Source organism: Scyliorhinus torazame, chromosome 12, assembly GCF_047496885.1.
Source record: "Scyliorhinus torazame isolate Kashiwa2021f chromosome 12, sScyTor2.1, whole genome shotgun sequence".
NCBI lineage: Eukaryota > Metazoa > Chordata > Chondrichthyes > Carcharhiniformes > Scyliorhinidae > Scyliorhinus > Scyliorhinus torazame.
Genome location: NC_092718.1, coordinates 9223808 through 9236004, shown reverse-complemented (window position 1 = coordinate 9236004; position 12197 = coordinate 9223808). Strand labels below are relative to the sequence as shown.

The following is a 12197-nucleotide window of genomic DNA, read 5'->3' as shown; positions in this document are numbered from 1 at the left end:
ATTAATAATAATAATAATAATAATAATCGCTTATTGTCACAAGTAGGCTTCAATGAAGTTACTGTGAAAAGCCCCTTGATTATTGAGTGAGCACTATTACACTTGTGTCATCGTATGATTATTGGAAGACCTGTGGCCTACCTCAGTGATGTTCACTACATCCTTGACAAATGCGGCAGCTTTGCTGGCCTGGAACCTACAAGGTCCATCCTGAGAAAAACACAAAGAAAAATCACAACAGAACCAACAAATGCTGCAGCACCATGCTGGTTTGACAGGTTCTCTGCTCACTGTGGCGCTGACTTCCTGCGTCTCAATTTCAAGATTGTGATGGAAATCTGGAACATTAAACTAAATTGCGAAAGTGGGACAAGGTGACTTTGTGTGATTGTGTAAAATGGATCATAGCGAACTGGAGGCCGATGGAAATAAAAGTGGGGAGGGATGTGAAATGGAGTGCTGACCAATGTTCGCTGTAAGCTGCCTGCGTGACATTGTACACCAATCCAAAAGGTACTGGAAAGGTCACTCACAAATTGCCTCCTTTAAGATACCGTGGCCTGAGAAGGCATGTTTCGAACTTCCCGCTCCTGCCACCACAGGGGATACAGGACAGGGCAGTTTCCAGAACATGGGTGGGAGAGGGGAAGGTATCAGATATCTACAAAGAACTTATGGAGTCGGAGGAAACTCAGATAGAGGAACTAAAGGGCAAGTGGGAGGATGAAATAGGGGGAGAGATAGAGGCGGGGCTGTGGGTGGATGCCTTAAACATGGTTAATACATCCTCATCATGTGCCAGGCTTAGCCTGATATAATTCAAGGTAGTCCAGCGGGCACACATGACTGTGGCCCGGATGAGCAAGTTCTTTGGGGTAGAGGACAGGTGTGTGAGGTGCGCGGGAAGCTCAGCAAATCATGTCCACATGTTTCGGGCATGCTCAAAGCTTTGAGGGTTTTGGCAGGGTTTTGCTTAGGCAATGTCCACGGTGCTAAAAACACGGGTGGTGCCGAGTCCGGAGGTAGCGATCTTTGGAGTGTCGGAAGAGCCGGGAGTCCAGAGGGCGAGAGAGGCTGACGTTCTGGCTTTTGCCTCCCTGGTAGCCCGGAGACGGATTCTATTAATGTGCAGGGACTCGAAGCCCCCGAGTGTAGAGACCTGCATTAGTGACATGGCTGGGTTTCTCAGTCTCGAGAAAATAAAGTTCGCCCTAAGAGGATCAATGTCAGGGTTCACCCGCAGGGGTCTGCCGTTCGTCGACTTTCTCGGAGAAAATTACAATGTCAGCAGATGCAGAAATTTAGCGGGGGGAGGGGTTAGGCTATTGCTTCATTGTTGGGGGTGCGAAGAACGTGATAGGGATGGAAATGTTTCTGTATCATGTTTATGTCACTGTTGTTGTCATTATTATAAAAACTACAGATACCCTAATAAAAATGTTTTTAAAAGAAAGATACCATTGCCTGGATTCTCCATTCTGGAGACTAAGTGCTGACGCCAGCGTGGAATGTGTCGACTTTCATGACAGGAAATTTGACAGTGGGCAGCGACCCCTCATCGATTCTGGCAGCGATGAGGGGCTAGCACAGGTGCCGACTGAAATACCCGACGCCCATTTTGGCATCAGAGCCCATTCTCCACCTAATCGCCGAACATGATTTCAGCGTAGGGCTACGGAGAATTCCACACAATGTATGTGTGGCCATGACTAAGAAATGAAAGGTACCATGCATTGAAAGCAACAGAGCACGCACAATGGGAGAATATTTAGGGGACATTGCTGATGACTTGCTATCACTCATGTTACACGATTACACCATTGTTACAATTGCCTCCCGCAATAATTCAAATGGCATTCCTTATCCACGATTACCTTGAGAGGGGATGCTCCCAGTATTGCACCACCTCCAGTCACATAGGAGTGACATTCCCATTTCCCGCACCAATCACCTTCATTGTCTCCAGTTTATAAAATCACATGAGTGCCAGGATCGTATATTTTGTATTGTGGATTGAAGCCCATGGGAATATGAGTTGAGGCAGCCAAATCTCCCTTTGGACTCTCACACTTGAACCCTGATTTTAATTTTAAAAATACCCAATGGGATAGGGTGGATTTGGCTTCAATGACGAAGAGCAAAGAACAATACAGCAGAGGAACAGGCCCTTCTGCCCTCCAAGCGTGCACCAGTAATGATATCACCATTGGACAAACCGTATTCCTCTATACCAATCCGATCCAGATTTCACATGCTGCCTGATTTTATGCTTCATTAACTTCACTGCTAGTGGCATATGGTTTTATAAACCCTACAGGTCCCACTCATTCTATGCCTCTTTGGCCCTCTTCATCCGTGGGCCGAGTTATTAGCCTGTACATTGATTAAGAATAACAGTGAGGTGATTAGCACTCACCACTGTTGAAGAAGAAATCAGAAAGTATTTTCTAGTGTCTGCACATGCGCATTTAAACGTGAAAATCAGGAATTTGCTGTCCGGTTTACCCTGCTGCTCCACAAGTTCCATCACCCCAGCACCTTGCTGAGACACATGGCACTCAAACACGTGGATGGCGTAAAGTTGGTAGATATTCACCACAAAAAGTGTGGGGTTGCCCATTCAAGTCTGGGTAAACAGCTTGCTAATTCTTAATTACTGCCAAACCACCTCTGGTGCTGAAAATTAACTTTTAATCACGTAACGTCTCATTCCTTCAAGTTTTACAAACATACAAAATAGGAACAGACATAGATCATTCGGCCTCTCGAACCTGCTTCACCATTCAATAAAATCATGGCTGTTTTATTTGTGTTTAAAGTTCCACATTCCTATCTACCCCCGATAATCTTTGATTCCGTTTGCCTGACAAGAATTTATCCAGCTCCTCCTTAAAAATATTCAGTGACCCCGCCTTGTTAAGTAATGGGTTAAGAGACATTGCAATTAGTTGTCTCATTATTGTTAAGTATCCATTAATTGACACTGATATGTAAAGGGGCTTCAGGTGGCCTCTGTCAGGTGATGTATAGTTAGAGTTTTGTGCAAGGTCTGTTGGAATGAAATAAATGTGTGTTTGTGAAAAAGGAACAGAACTTTAGACTCTTCATATCACAGCAACTAAAACGTCTAACAATTGGTAGCAGAGGATAGTTGCTGTGTAAATGTGAAGGGTTGAAAGATACAACTTTTCCAGATCAAACCAAGGAGTGAGTGAGAAAAAAAAAGGGATGTATGGCTGAACCGAGAATAAAGATGGCTGGATATGACTATCCTCCCTTATTTTCTGAAAGGGAATCGTACGACCAATGGAGAAGTGCAGTAGTTATGTGGACTAAGGTAACTGCTTTGGGGAAGAGAAAACAAGGTATGGCATTGGCTCTTTCTCTACCATATGGCAGTAAAATCCGAAACAAAGTGCTTTCTGAGCTGGAATTGGAAGAGTTAGACTCAGAAGAAGGTCTGGAGACTTTATTACATTATATGGATAAGATTTATAAGAAAGATGACTTGTTAAGTGCGTATGAAGCATGGTCGGATTTTGATAAGTTCCGGAAAATGGAGGATATCTCCATGGAAGACTATATACTGGAATTTGGCAGACTATATAAAAGGCTACAGAAACACAATCTGGAATTTCCACAGTCTGTGTTGGCCTTTAAATTAATTGACTGTGCTAGAGTGAGCAACATGGATAGGCTCCTGGTTTTGACAGGAGTTCAGTTTACTGATAAGGATACCTTATTTCATTTCATTTCATTTCATTTCTTATTCAAACAGATGACGAAAGCTTTACAAAAGTTTCTGGGGAAACATTCGATTCCGATGGCTCTGATGACCCAAATAGGTCAGCCTGCAATAAGGCAGAATATGGAAGATACACTACTAACAGGATGGCGAAATCGTATGACTACGAACAGGGCTCAAGACTATAGAAGGAGACCAAGACAAGGAAATTATGACGACAGAAACCCAGTTAGAACCTACAATAGGAAGATGAACCCCAGAAATGCATGGGGCATGATAAATCGATGTTTTCGATGTAACTCTCAATACCATTATGCTTTCAACTGTCCAACTCGTTATGATAGTGTTTGAAGCGATACATGACACGGAAGAGTCAGAAGAGGAAAAAGATAGTGAACAGAAAGAAGGCATTGTCCTATTGACAAGCAGTTTTACGCCGGTAATGAGGGTGTTGGTTGCAGAATCCTTCAACTGTGCTGTATTGAACAGTGGCTGCACATCTAGTGTGTGTGGAATTGACTGGTTAAAATGTTACCTGGACTCTTTGAATGCTGAAAATCATAACAAGGTTAAGGAATTTGAAAGTTCCACAAGTTTCAGGTTTGGGGATGATAATACTCTGAAGTCTCTGAATAGAGTGGTGATCCCTTGCACTATTGCAGGAGTGAATCATTTCATTAGCACGGATGTTGTATCAAGTGAGATACCTTTGCTTCTGAGCAGACCGTCGATGAAGAAAGCACACATGAAACTGGATATGGAACAGGATAAGGCAACAGTTTTTGGAAAGACGGTGGACTTACAATTTACACAGTCGGAACGCTATTGTATTCCATTACTGACAAATAATATTTCAAGTAGAGTGGTTAAGGATGTGTTAATGACAGTTGAAAATGGGACTTTAGCTGATAAAAAGCTTGTGGTATTAAAACTGCATAGGCAATTTGCACATCCATCTCCTCAGAGGCTGAAAAATGTATTAAAGGATGCAGGGGTAAGGGATAACAACTATACTAAACTGATAGAACAGGTTAGTGACTGCTGTGAAGTTTGTAGGAAGTACAGAAGGACACCAGCACGACCGATAGTAACCCTACCTTTGGCCAGGGATTTTAACGACATTGTGGCCATGGACCTTAAGATCTGGGATAAAGCAAATAATATATTTATTTTGCATTTTGTAGATTTAGCAACCAGATTTAGTCAATCAACGATTGTACGAAGTAAAGAAAAGAGAGTAATTCTGGATCAAATCGTGGAAAAATGGATAGGGACAGGATTGGGTCAAGCAGCAAAATTCCTTACGGACAATGGGGGAGAATTTGCTAATGGTGAGTTTAGGGATATGTGTGAAAACATGAATATCAGAGTTATGAATATGGCTGCAGAAAGCCCATTTAGTAATGGTGTCTGTGAAAGAAATCATGCTGTCATCGATGACATGCTTCGGAAAATTTTGGCCATTGTGCCATTATGAGTGAAGTCAATGAAGCATTAAATCAGGCATTATGTGAAATCTGGATAGGATGGGTATTCTAAATCTATAAAAAACCTCTGTCCTATAAGGGCGGCGCCTAATTTTAAAACTGTGTTCTGGATTCACCCACAAGAGGAAACATCCTTTTGACATTCAAATGAAGTCACTCCTCGAGGGCAGCATGGTGGCGCAGTGGTTAGCACTGCTGTCTCACGGCGCTGAGGAGCCGAGTTTGATCCCGGCCATTGTCTGTGTGGAATTTGCACATCTTCTGGGGCTTGTGTTTGCGTGGGTTTCACCCCCACAACCCAAAGATGTGCAGGGTAGATGAATTGGCCACGCTAAATTGCCCCTTAATGGGAAAGAAAAATTGGGTACTCAATTGTATCTATTTTTTTATTAATCACCCCTCACTCTTCTAAACTCCATGGAAACAAGCCCAATCCATCCAACCTTTCCCCATAAGACAACCTGTTCATTCCGTAGCAATCTCGTAAACCCCATCTGAACCGCCTCCAACACATTTACATCCTTCCTCAAATAAAGAAACCAAAACTGCACACAGTATTCGAGATGCGGCCTCACCTGATTAACTAAAGCATAACATCCTTACTTTTATGTGTAATTTCTCTTGGAATGAAGGATAGCATTCCATTAGCCTTCTTAATTACCTGTTGTGACTGCTTACTAGCTTCTTGTGACTCATTCACCACTACACCTAGATCCCCCTGCACCTTGCAATTTAGCAGTCGATTTCCATTTAATTAATATTCTACTTTTTACACACGTTACTCATTCAAAGAACTCTAATAAATTGGTTAAACATGATTTCCCTTTCGCAAAATTGTGCTGAATCTTCCCAATTAATGTGAGTTTTCCAAAGTGCCCAAGTATAGTCTCTGGAATGATCGATTTTAACCAACTTCCCCAAAACGAATATCGAGCTAATTGGCTTATGGTTTCCCATTTTCTGCCTCCCATCATTTTTGAATAGAGGGGTTACATTTACCACTTTCCATTCTGATGAAATCTTTCCATAATCTAAGGAATGTTTTGAAAATTAACACCAATGTCTACTACTTTATCAGCTACCTCTTTTAAAATCCGAGGATGAAATCCATCTTGACCCGGAGACGTGTCAGGCTGTCTAGCTCCATCAGTTTGTTCAGTACCACTTCCCTAGTGATTGTAATTTCACCTCTTCTTCCCCACAGCTACAAGACTCCTCAACGACTCCCCCTCGGACTGATCTGTTCCCTGTAAGAACACTATTCATGACGCCCTATGCTGCTCTTGCTCATGTATTTGCTTTGTTTGGCCCCTTGTTCCACACTGTAACCAATCACTGTTTGTTGATGTACCATTTGTCAATGTTCTCTGCTGATTATTCTTTTTGTCTACTCTGTACGTAGTGTGTACGTTCCCTCGGCCACAGAAAAATACTTTTCACTGCACTCCGGTACGTGTGACAATAAATCAAATCAAAATCAAAAATCAAACCAAGTTCTCCTCTCCTGATTTACAAGTATTTCTGGTATCCTCTGTAGTGAAGACAAGAACATAGAACATAGAACAATACAGCGCAGTACAGGCCCTTCGGCCCACGATGTTGCACCGAAACAAAAGCCATCCAACCTACACTATGCCATTATCATCCATATGTTTATCCAATAAACTTTTAAATGCCCTCAATGTTGGCGAGTTCACTACTGTAGCAGGTAGGGCATTCCACGGCCTCACTACTCTTTGCGTAAAGAACCTACCTCTGACCTCTGTCCTATATCTATTACCCCTCAGTTTAAAGTTATGTCCCCTCGTGCCAGCCATATCCATCCGCGGGAGAAGGCTCTCACTGTCCACCCTATCCAACCCCCTGACAGAAACAAGGTATTTGCTCATTTCATCCACCATTTTGTTATCTACAATCTACTTCCATTCTCACTCTCTAGAAGACCAACACTCACTTCACTTACTCCTTTTAGTTACCTATAGGAACTTTCTGTTTATACATTTCTAGTTATCTTCCTCTCACGCTTTAACTTCTTTCTCCTGATTAACCTTTTAGTCATTTATTGCTGTTCTTTATTTTCTGACCAATCATCTGAGTTGCCACTCACACTCACCTTTGCGCAGTTATATGCTTTATCCTTAAGCTTGTCATTTTCTCAGATTATTTAGATAACCATGGATGGCAGGTCCTCACTTTAGAATTTTATAGTCTGAATATACTTATTTTGAGTATTCTGAAAAATTCCCTTAAATATCTGCCACTACCCTTCTATTGATCTATCCACTAGCTTTGTATCCCAGTTCACTTCAGATAGCTCAACTTTCATGCCCACATAGTTGCCCTTATTTAAGTTTAAGATACTAGTCTGAGACCCACTCTTCTCCCTTCCAAACGGCTACTTCGAGGTGCCATTTTGGATTTTTTATTTAAAATGTAAATACTAAATGTTTTTCCCCCTCAATCTCTTATCACTCATGACTGCACAGACCTAAAAATAGATAACTTGAACAGTGTGTCAAGCCAACTTGTTTGTTTTAATGTGGAGGAGGTGCCCCCTTAGGGTGCCCCCTTGTGTTAGGGCACAAATGAATAGCCTCTTGTTCTTCAAATATCTGCCACAGTCCTCCTGTGTTTCCCTGGTTGGACTTAGTGGTTTATATTTTCTATTAGTGTTGTCATTACAACTGACATGTTGAGCTGAGTTCACTGGGAAAATAATAATGACAATTTAGTTACATGATCAAAAAGAGAAGTTACACCGGCGAAATTGTGTGCTGATATCACAGAAGTGCATTTATCCTTGAGCTTTCTCAACCTCAAAACACTGAATTGCCGAAATTGCTTATGCACGTACATTTTTCAGTGTTTGTTTTATTTGCATATTCCCCAAGCTCTCATTCATTTGAATTCCGGTACGCACGGTGGCACAGTGGTTAACACTGCTGCCTCACGGCGCCGAGGTCCCAGGTTCGATCCCGGCTCTGGGTCACTGTCTGTGTGGAGTCCGCACATTCTCCCCGTGTATGCATGGGCTTCGCCCCCGCAACCCAAAGATGTGCAGGGCAGCTGGATTGGACACGCTAAATTGCCCCTTAATTGGAAAAAAATGAATTGGGCTCTCTAAATTTTTTTTAAAAAATAATAATAATTTGAATTCCAATAGAAATTGCTCCCAATGGGACAGAGTCCAATCCCCTGTGTCGCCAGTCTGTGTGCCATTTTGAAATGTATTTCGGTTCATTTGCAGACTTGTGATTAGAAAAGACAGTGGCCCACTCTACCATTATTGGACAGTTTGAAAAAATGTAAATTCAGACCTTTCCTTCATAAGGATAATCACTTTCCCTTTCCAGGCCATTGTTGTATTTAATATATTCAAAAGCTTGACTTGGCAGCCCCCTGAAAAATATGAAAAGCAATAGTGTAAATCAGGAAATAGATACAGGACTGTTAGACATAGCAAGTTACTATTTTATAAGTTTAAGAGCACGGTGTTGTTTAAGAGTGTGATGAATGTAAAAAAGTTATAATTTATGCAGCAATTATAACCTGGGTTAAGAGGCACACAGACAGTATGGCTGCCACAGCTGTGATTAAGATGTCGTAAACGTGAGGTAATAATTCACTTTCAAGTGAGGTGTTCTGCTAATAGATCTCAAAAAACATTTACTTGTTTACTGATAGCTAGCTAATGGAGTATTGTTTACATTTGATGGACTCCTGGGGTGTAGATCATTTATGAGGGGTATTGTGTTTGGTCCTGGCTAAACAAGTCAAGGGACATCTTGTAAGAAGAGCAAAAAGAATGCCTTATGCTTCGGGTACAGGTGATGTAGTTAATGGGAGGAGCCAGGTTTGTCTGAAATGTCGGTTGATCCTAGAACTCTCATCTGCATAGAGGTGTTTCAGTTTGGTCCTGAAAGGTTCTCTCTCCATAGATCCTGCACAGAGAAAAACAAGTAGAAACCTGCCTGTAAGATATCTATTGGTTTGCTTAATTGGAATGTAGTGGCAGGTTTAAGAAGTAAGTTTAAAATGTTCTCTTTTACTTAAGAACTGTTGTAACTGTTAACTGTAAAGCTCTTTCTTTTGTTCTTAATGTGGTTAATCCTGTGTTTAAATTAAAGTTTGTTTTAACATTAAATATGCCTATGGGTCAATGTTATCACTCCTGTGTGCAGTTTCCTCACAGTTTTACCAGGATCCGAACAATAGCATGGTTTTGTTCTAAGTTAGAATTTATTACATTACAATGGATTGTCGCCCCTTGGTATGTAAAAATGAACCACAGAAAAGGTATAGCACAGAAAGAGGCCATTTTGGCCCATCTTGTGCATGTTAGCCTGTGGATACCCAGGTGCCCTTTCTAATCCCATGTTTCTCCATCGCCTTGTAGCTTACAACACTTAAGGTGCAGATCTAGGTACTATTAAAATGAGATGGGGTCTCTGCCTCCACCACCAACTCGGGCAGCGAATTCCAGTCACCCACTACCCTCTGCGTAAAAAGGTTCTTCCTCATGCCCCCTCTACACCTTCTGCCACTTATCTTGAATCTGTCCCCTGGTTCTAGAATTCTTCCCCCCATAAATTTGTCCACCTCAACCAAGCCACCCCTCAGCCTTCTTTGTTCCGAGGAAAATAACCTCAACCTATCCAATCGCTCCTCGTAGCTACACTCTTCCAGCCCTGACAACATGCTTGTAAACTTCCTCTGCACTCTCTCCAGAGCAATAATGTCCTTCCTGTAATGTGGTGACCAGAACTGCACACAATACTCCAGTTGTGGCCTCACCAGCGTTTCATACAATTCCAACATTATATCCTTACTTTTATATTCTGTACCTCTGCCTATAAAGGAGAGCATTCCGTATGCCTTTTTTACAATCTTGTCTACTTCAACTGCTGCCTTTAGGGACCTGTGTACTTATACACAATGATCTCTCACTTTATCTACTCTTAATATATTCCCACTTATTGTGTACTCCCTATAACTGTTTGACCTCCCTAAATGCATGGCCTCACACTCACTGTGTTAAAATCCCTATGCCACTTTGCTGCCCTCTACACCAATCCAGCTATAGCATTGTGGATGCACTCCTCAATCACAAAGGTTTCACCCACTCGGAGGTTGTGTGATGAGGGAGGGGTCAGGTAAGGCAAACGAACATTCATTTTGAAGAAATGACCCCCTAATGTCACCCCTACTTCCCCTGTTTAAAAATACATCATTGGAAACGGAGTTTGGCACTGATTCACTCACCCTGCGCACCCGTGGTTTTTAAAGTTCTTTGCACAGTCTACAAGTTGTTGTTCCGCCTATGGAAAGATTCAAGATATCAAAATCTATTCCAGTAATAATATCATTCCAAAGGTTAACAAAGTTTTGTACAACACTTACCAGCGAAACAAGTTTTCCTGTCTTTATTGCAATCACAGATTCTAAGCATCCGGTGGTAGAGAAGGTCCAGCAGCTTCCACACCCACCCTACACAGAAAACAATCCAGAGATAACTCAGGCAGCAACCAGGAACAAAGTGGACACCCGTGTGCGATTTCAAGCATAAAGCTACTCAGATAAGGGGCTGGATTCTCCGACCCCCAGCCGGGTCGGAGAATCGTTGTGGGGGGGGGGGGGGGCGGCGTGAATCCCGCCCCCGCCGGCCGCCGAATTCTCCGGCACCGGAGATTCGGCGGGGGCGGGAATTGCACCGCGCCGGTCGGCGGACCGCCCCCCCCACCCCCCCCGGCGATTCTCCGGCCCGCGATGGGCCGAAGTCCCGCTTCTGTAATGTCGGTCCCGCCGGCGTGAATTAAACCACCTCCCTTACCGGCGGGACCAGGCGAGCGGGCTCCGGGGTCCTGGGGGGGGCGTGGGGCGATCTGGCCCCGGGGAGTGCCCCCACGGTGGCCTGGCCTGCGATCGGAGCCCACCGATCCGCGGGCGGGCCTGTGCCGTGGGGGCACTCTTTCCCCTCTGCGTCGGCCATAACCTCCGCGATGGCCGACGCCGAGGTGACCCCCCCCCCCACCTGCGCATGCGCGGGGATGACGTCCAGCCGCTGACGCTCCCGCGCATGTGCGGACTTCTGCCGGCCGGCGGAGTCCCTTCGGCCCCGGCTGGCGTGGTGCCAAAGGCCTTCCACGCCAGCCGGCAGGTCAGCAACCACTCCGGCGCGGGCCTAGCCCCTGAAGGTGAGGGCTTGGCCCCGAAAGGTGTGGAGAAATCCGCACCTTTGGGGCGGCCCAACGCTGGAGTGGTTCACGCCACTCCATCCCGCCGGGACCCCCGCCCCGCCGGGTAGGGGAGAATCCCGCCCAAGGTGTGGTGCTGGGTCCATTTACTTGGGTGATGCACTATCAATTACAACGAGACGAGAGTAGAGAGTAATCGAGGCTTTATTAAGCAGAGATGTGTGGCCTCCTACAGCTGCTACCAGAATGGAAGCAGCTCGGTGAGCACACACATTTACACTCCGCCTACTGGGTGGATCCAGCAGGCAGGGATTTACCCCCGTACCTATAGTACAGGAGCCTTACCGTATTACCTCTAATAATCATCGTTACAGCTATTATACAATCAGTGGTGACTACCACATTGGGCCTCCCCGATTCCCTTCACACCTGACTGCTGGGCGTGCCTTCAGCTGCTTGGGCCCTAAGCGCCTGAAATTCCTCCCCAACCTCCTCTACCTTTTTATTCTTCTTTAATCCAAACCCTAAAACTTGCCACTTCGCCCAACTGACATAATGGGCGGAATTCTCCCCCCGCCACGCCGCCCCGACACCCGCACACGATTATCCCACCCCCCCCCCAAACCGGCGCGGCGAGAATCACGGCTGGTCGCTCGGAGAATCGCCGCTTGCCGTTTGCAACGGGCGAGTGGTGATTCTCCGGCCCGGATGGGCCGAGCGGCCTGCCCAACATGGCGGGTTCCCACTGGCCCCGTCCACACCTGGTCGCTG

The 12197-nt window shown here is 44.6% G+C and overlaps 1 protein-coding gene across 1 annotated transcript in view; it reads right to left on the bottom strand.

Annotated features, from left to right (window-relative positions):
- LOC140387380 (pro-cathepsin H-like) overlaps positions 1-12197 on the bottom strand; it is a 53147-nt gene that overhangs the window by 17944 nt on the left and 23006 nt on the right. Inside the window, exons 6-9 of the mRNA XM_072470387.1 lie at positions 10633-10719; positions 10495-10550; positions 8550-8631; positions 142-210 (exon numbers count right to left, since the gene is read on the bottom strand). Of these exons, the coding sequence (XP_072326488.1) occupies positions 142-210; positions 8550-8631; positions 10495-10550; positions 10633-10719 (294 nt within the window). The remainder of the gene's footprint in view (positions 1-141; positions 211-8549; positions 8632-10494; positions 10551-10632; positions 10720-12197) is intronic.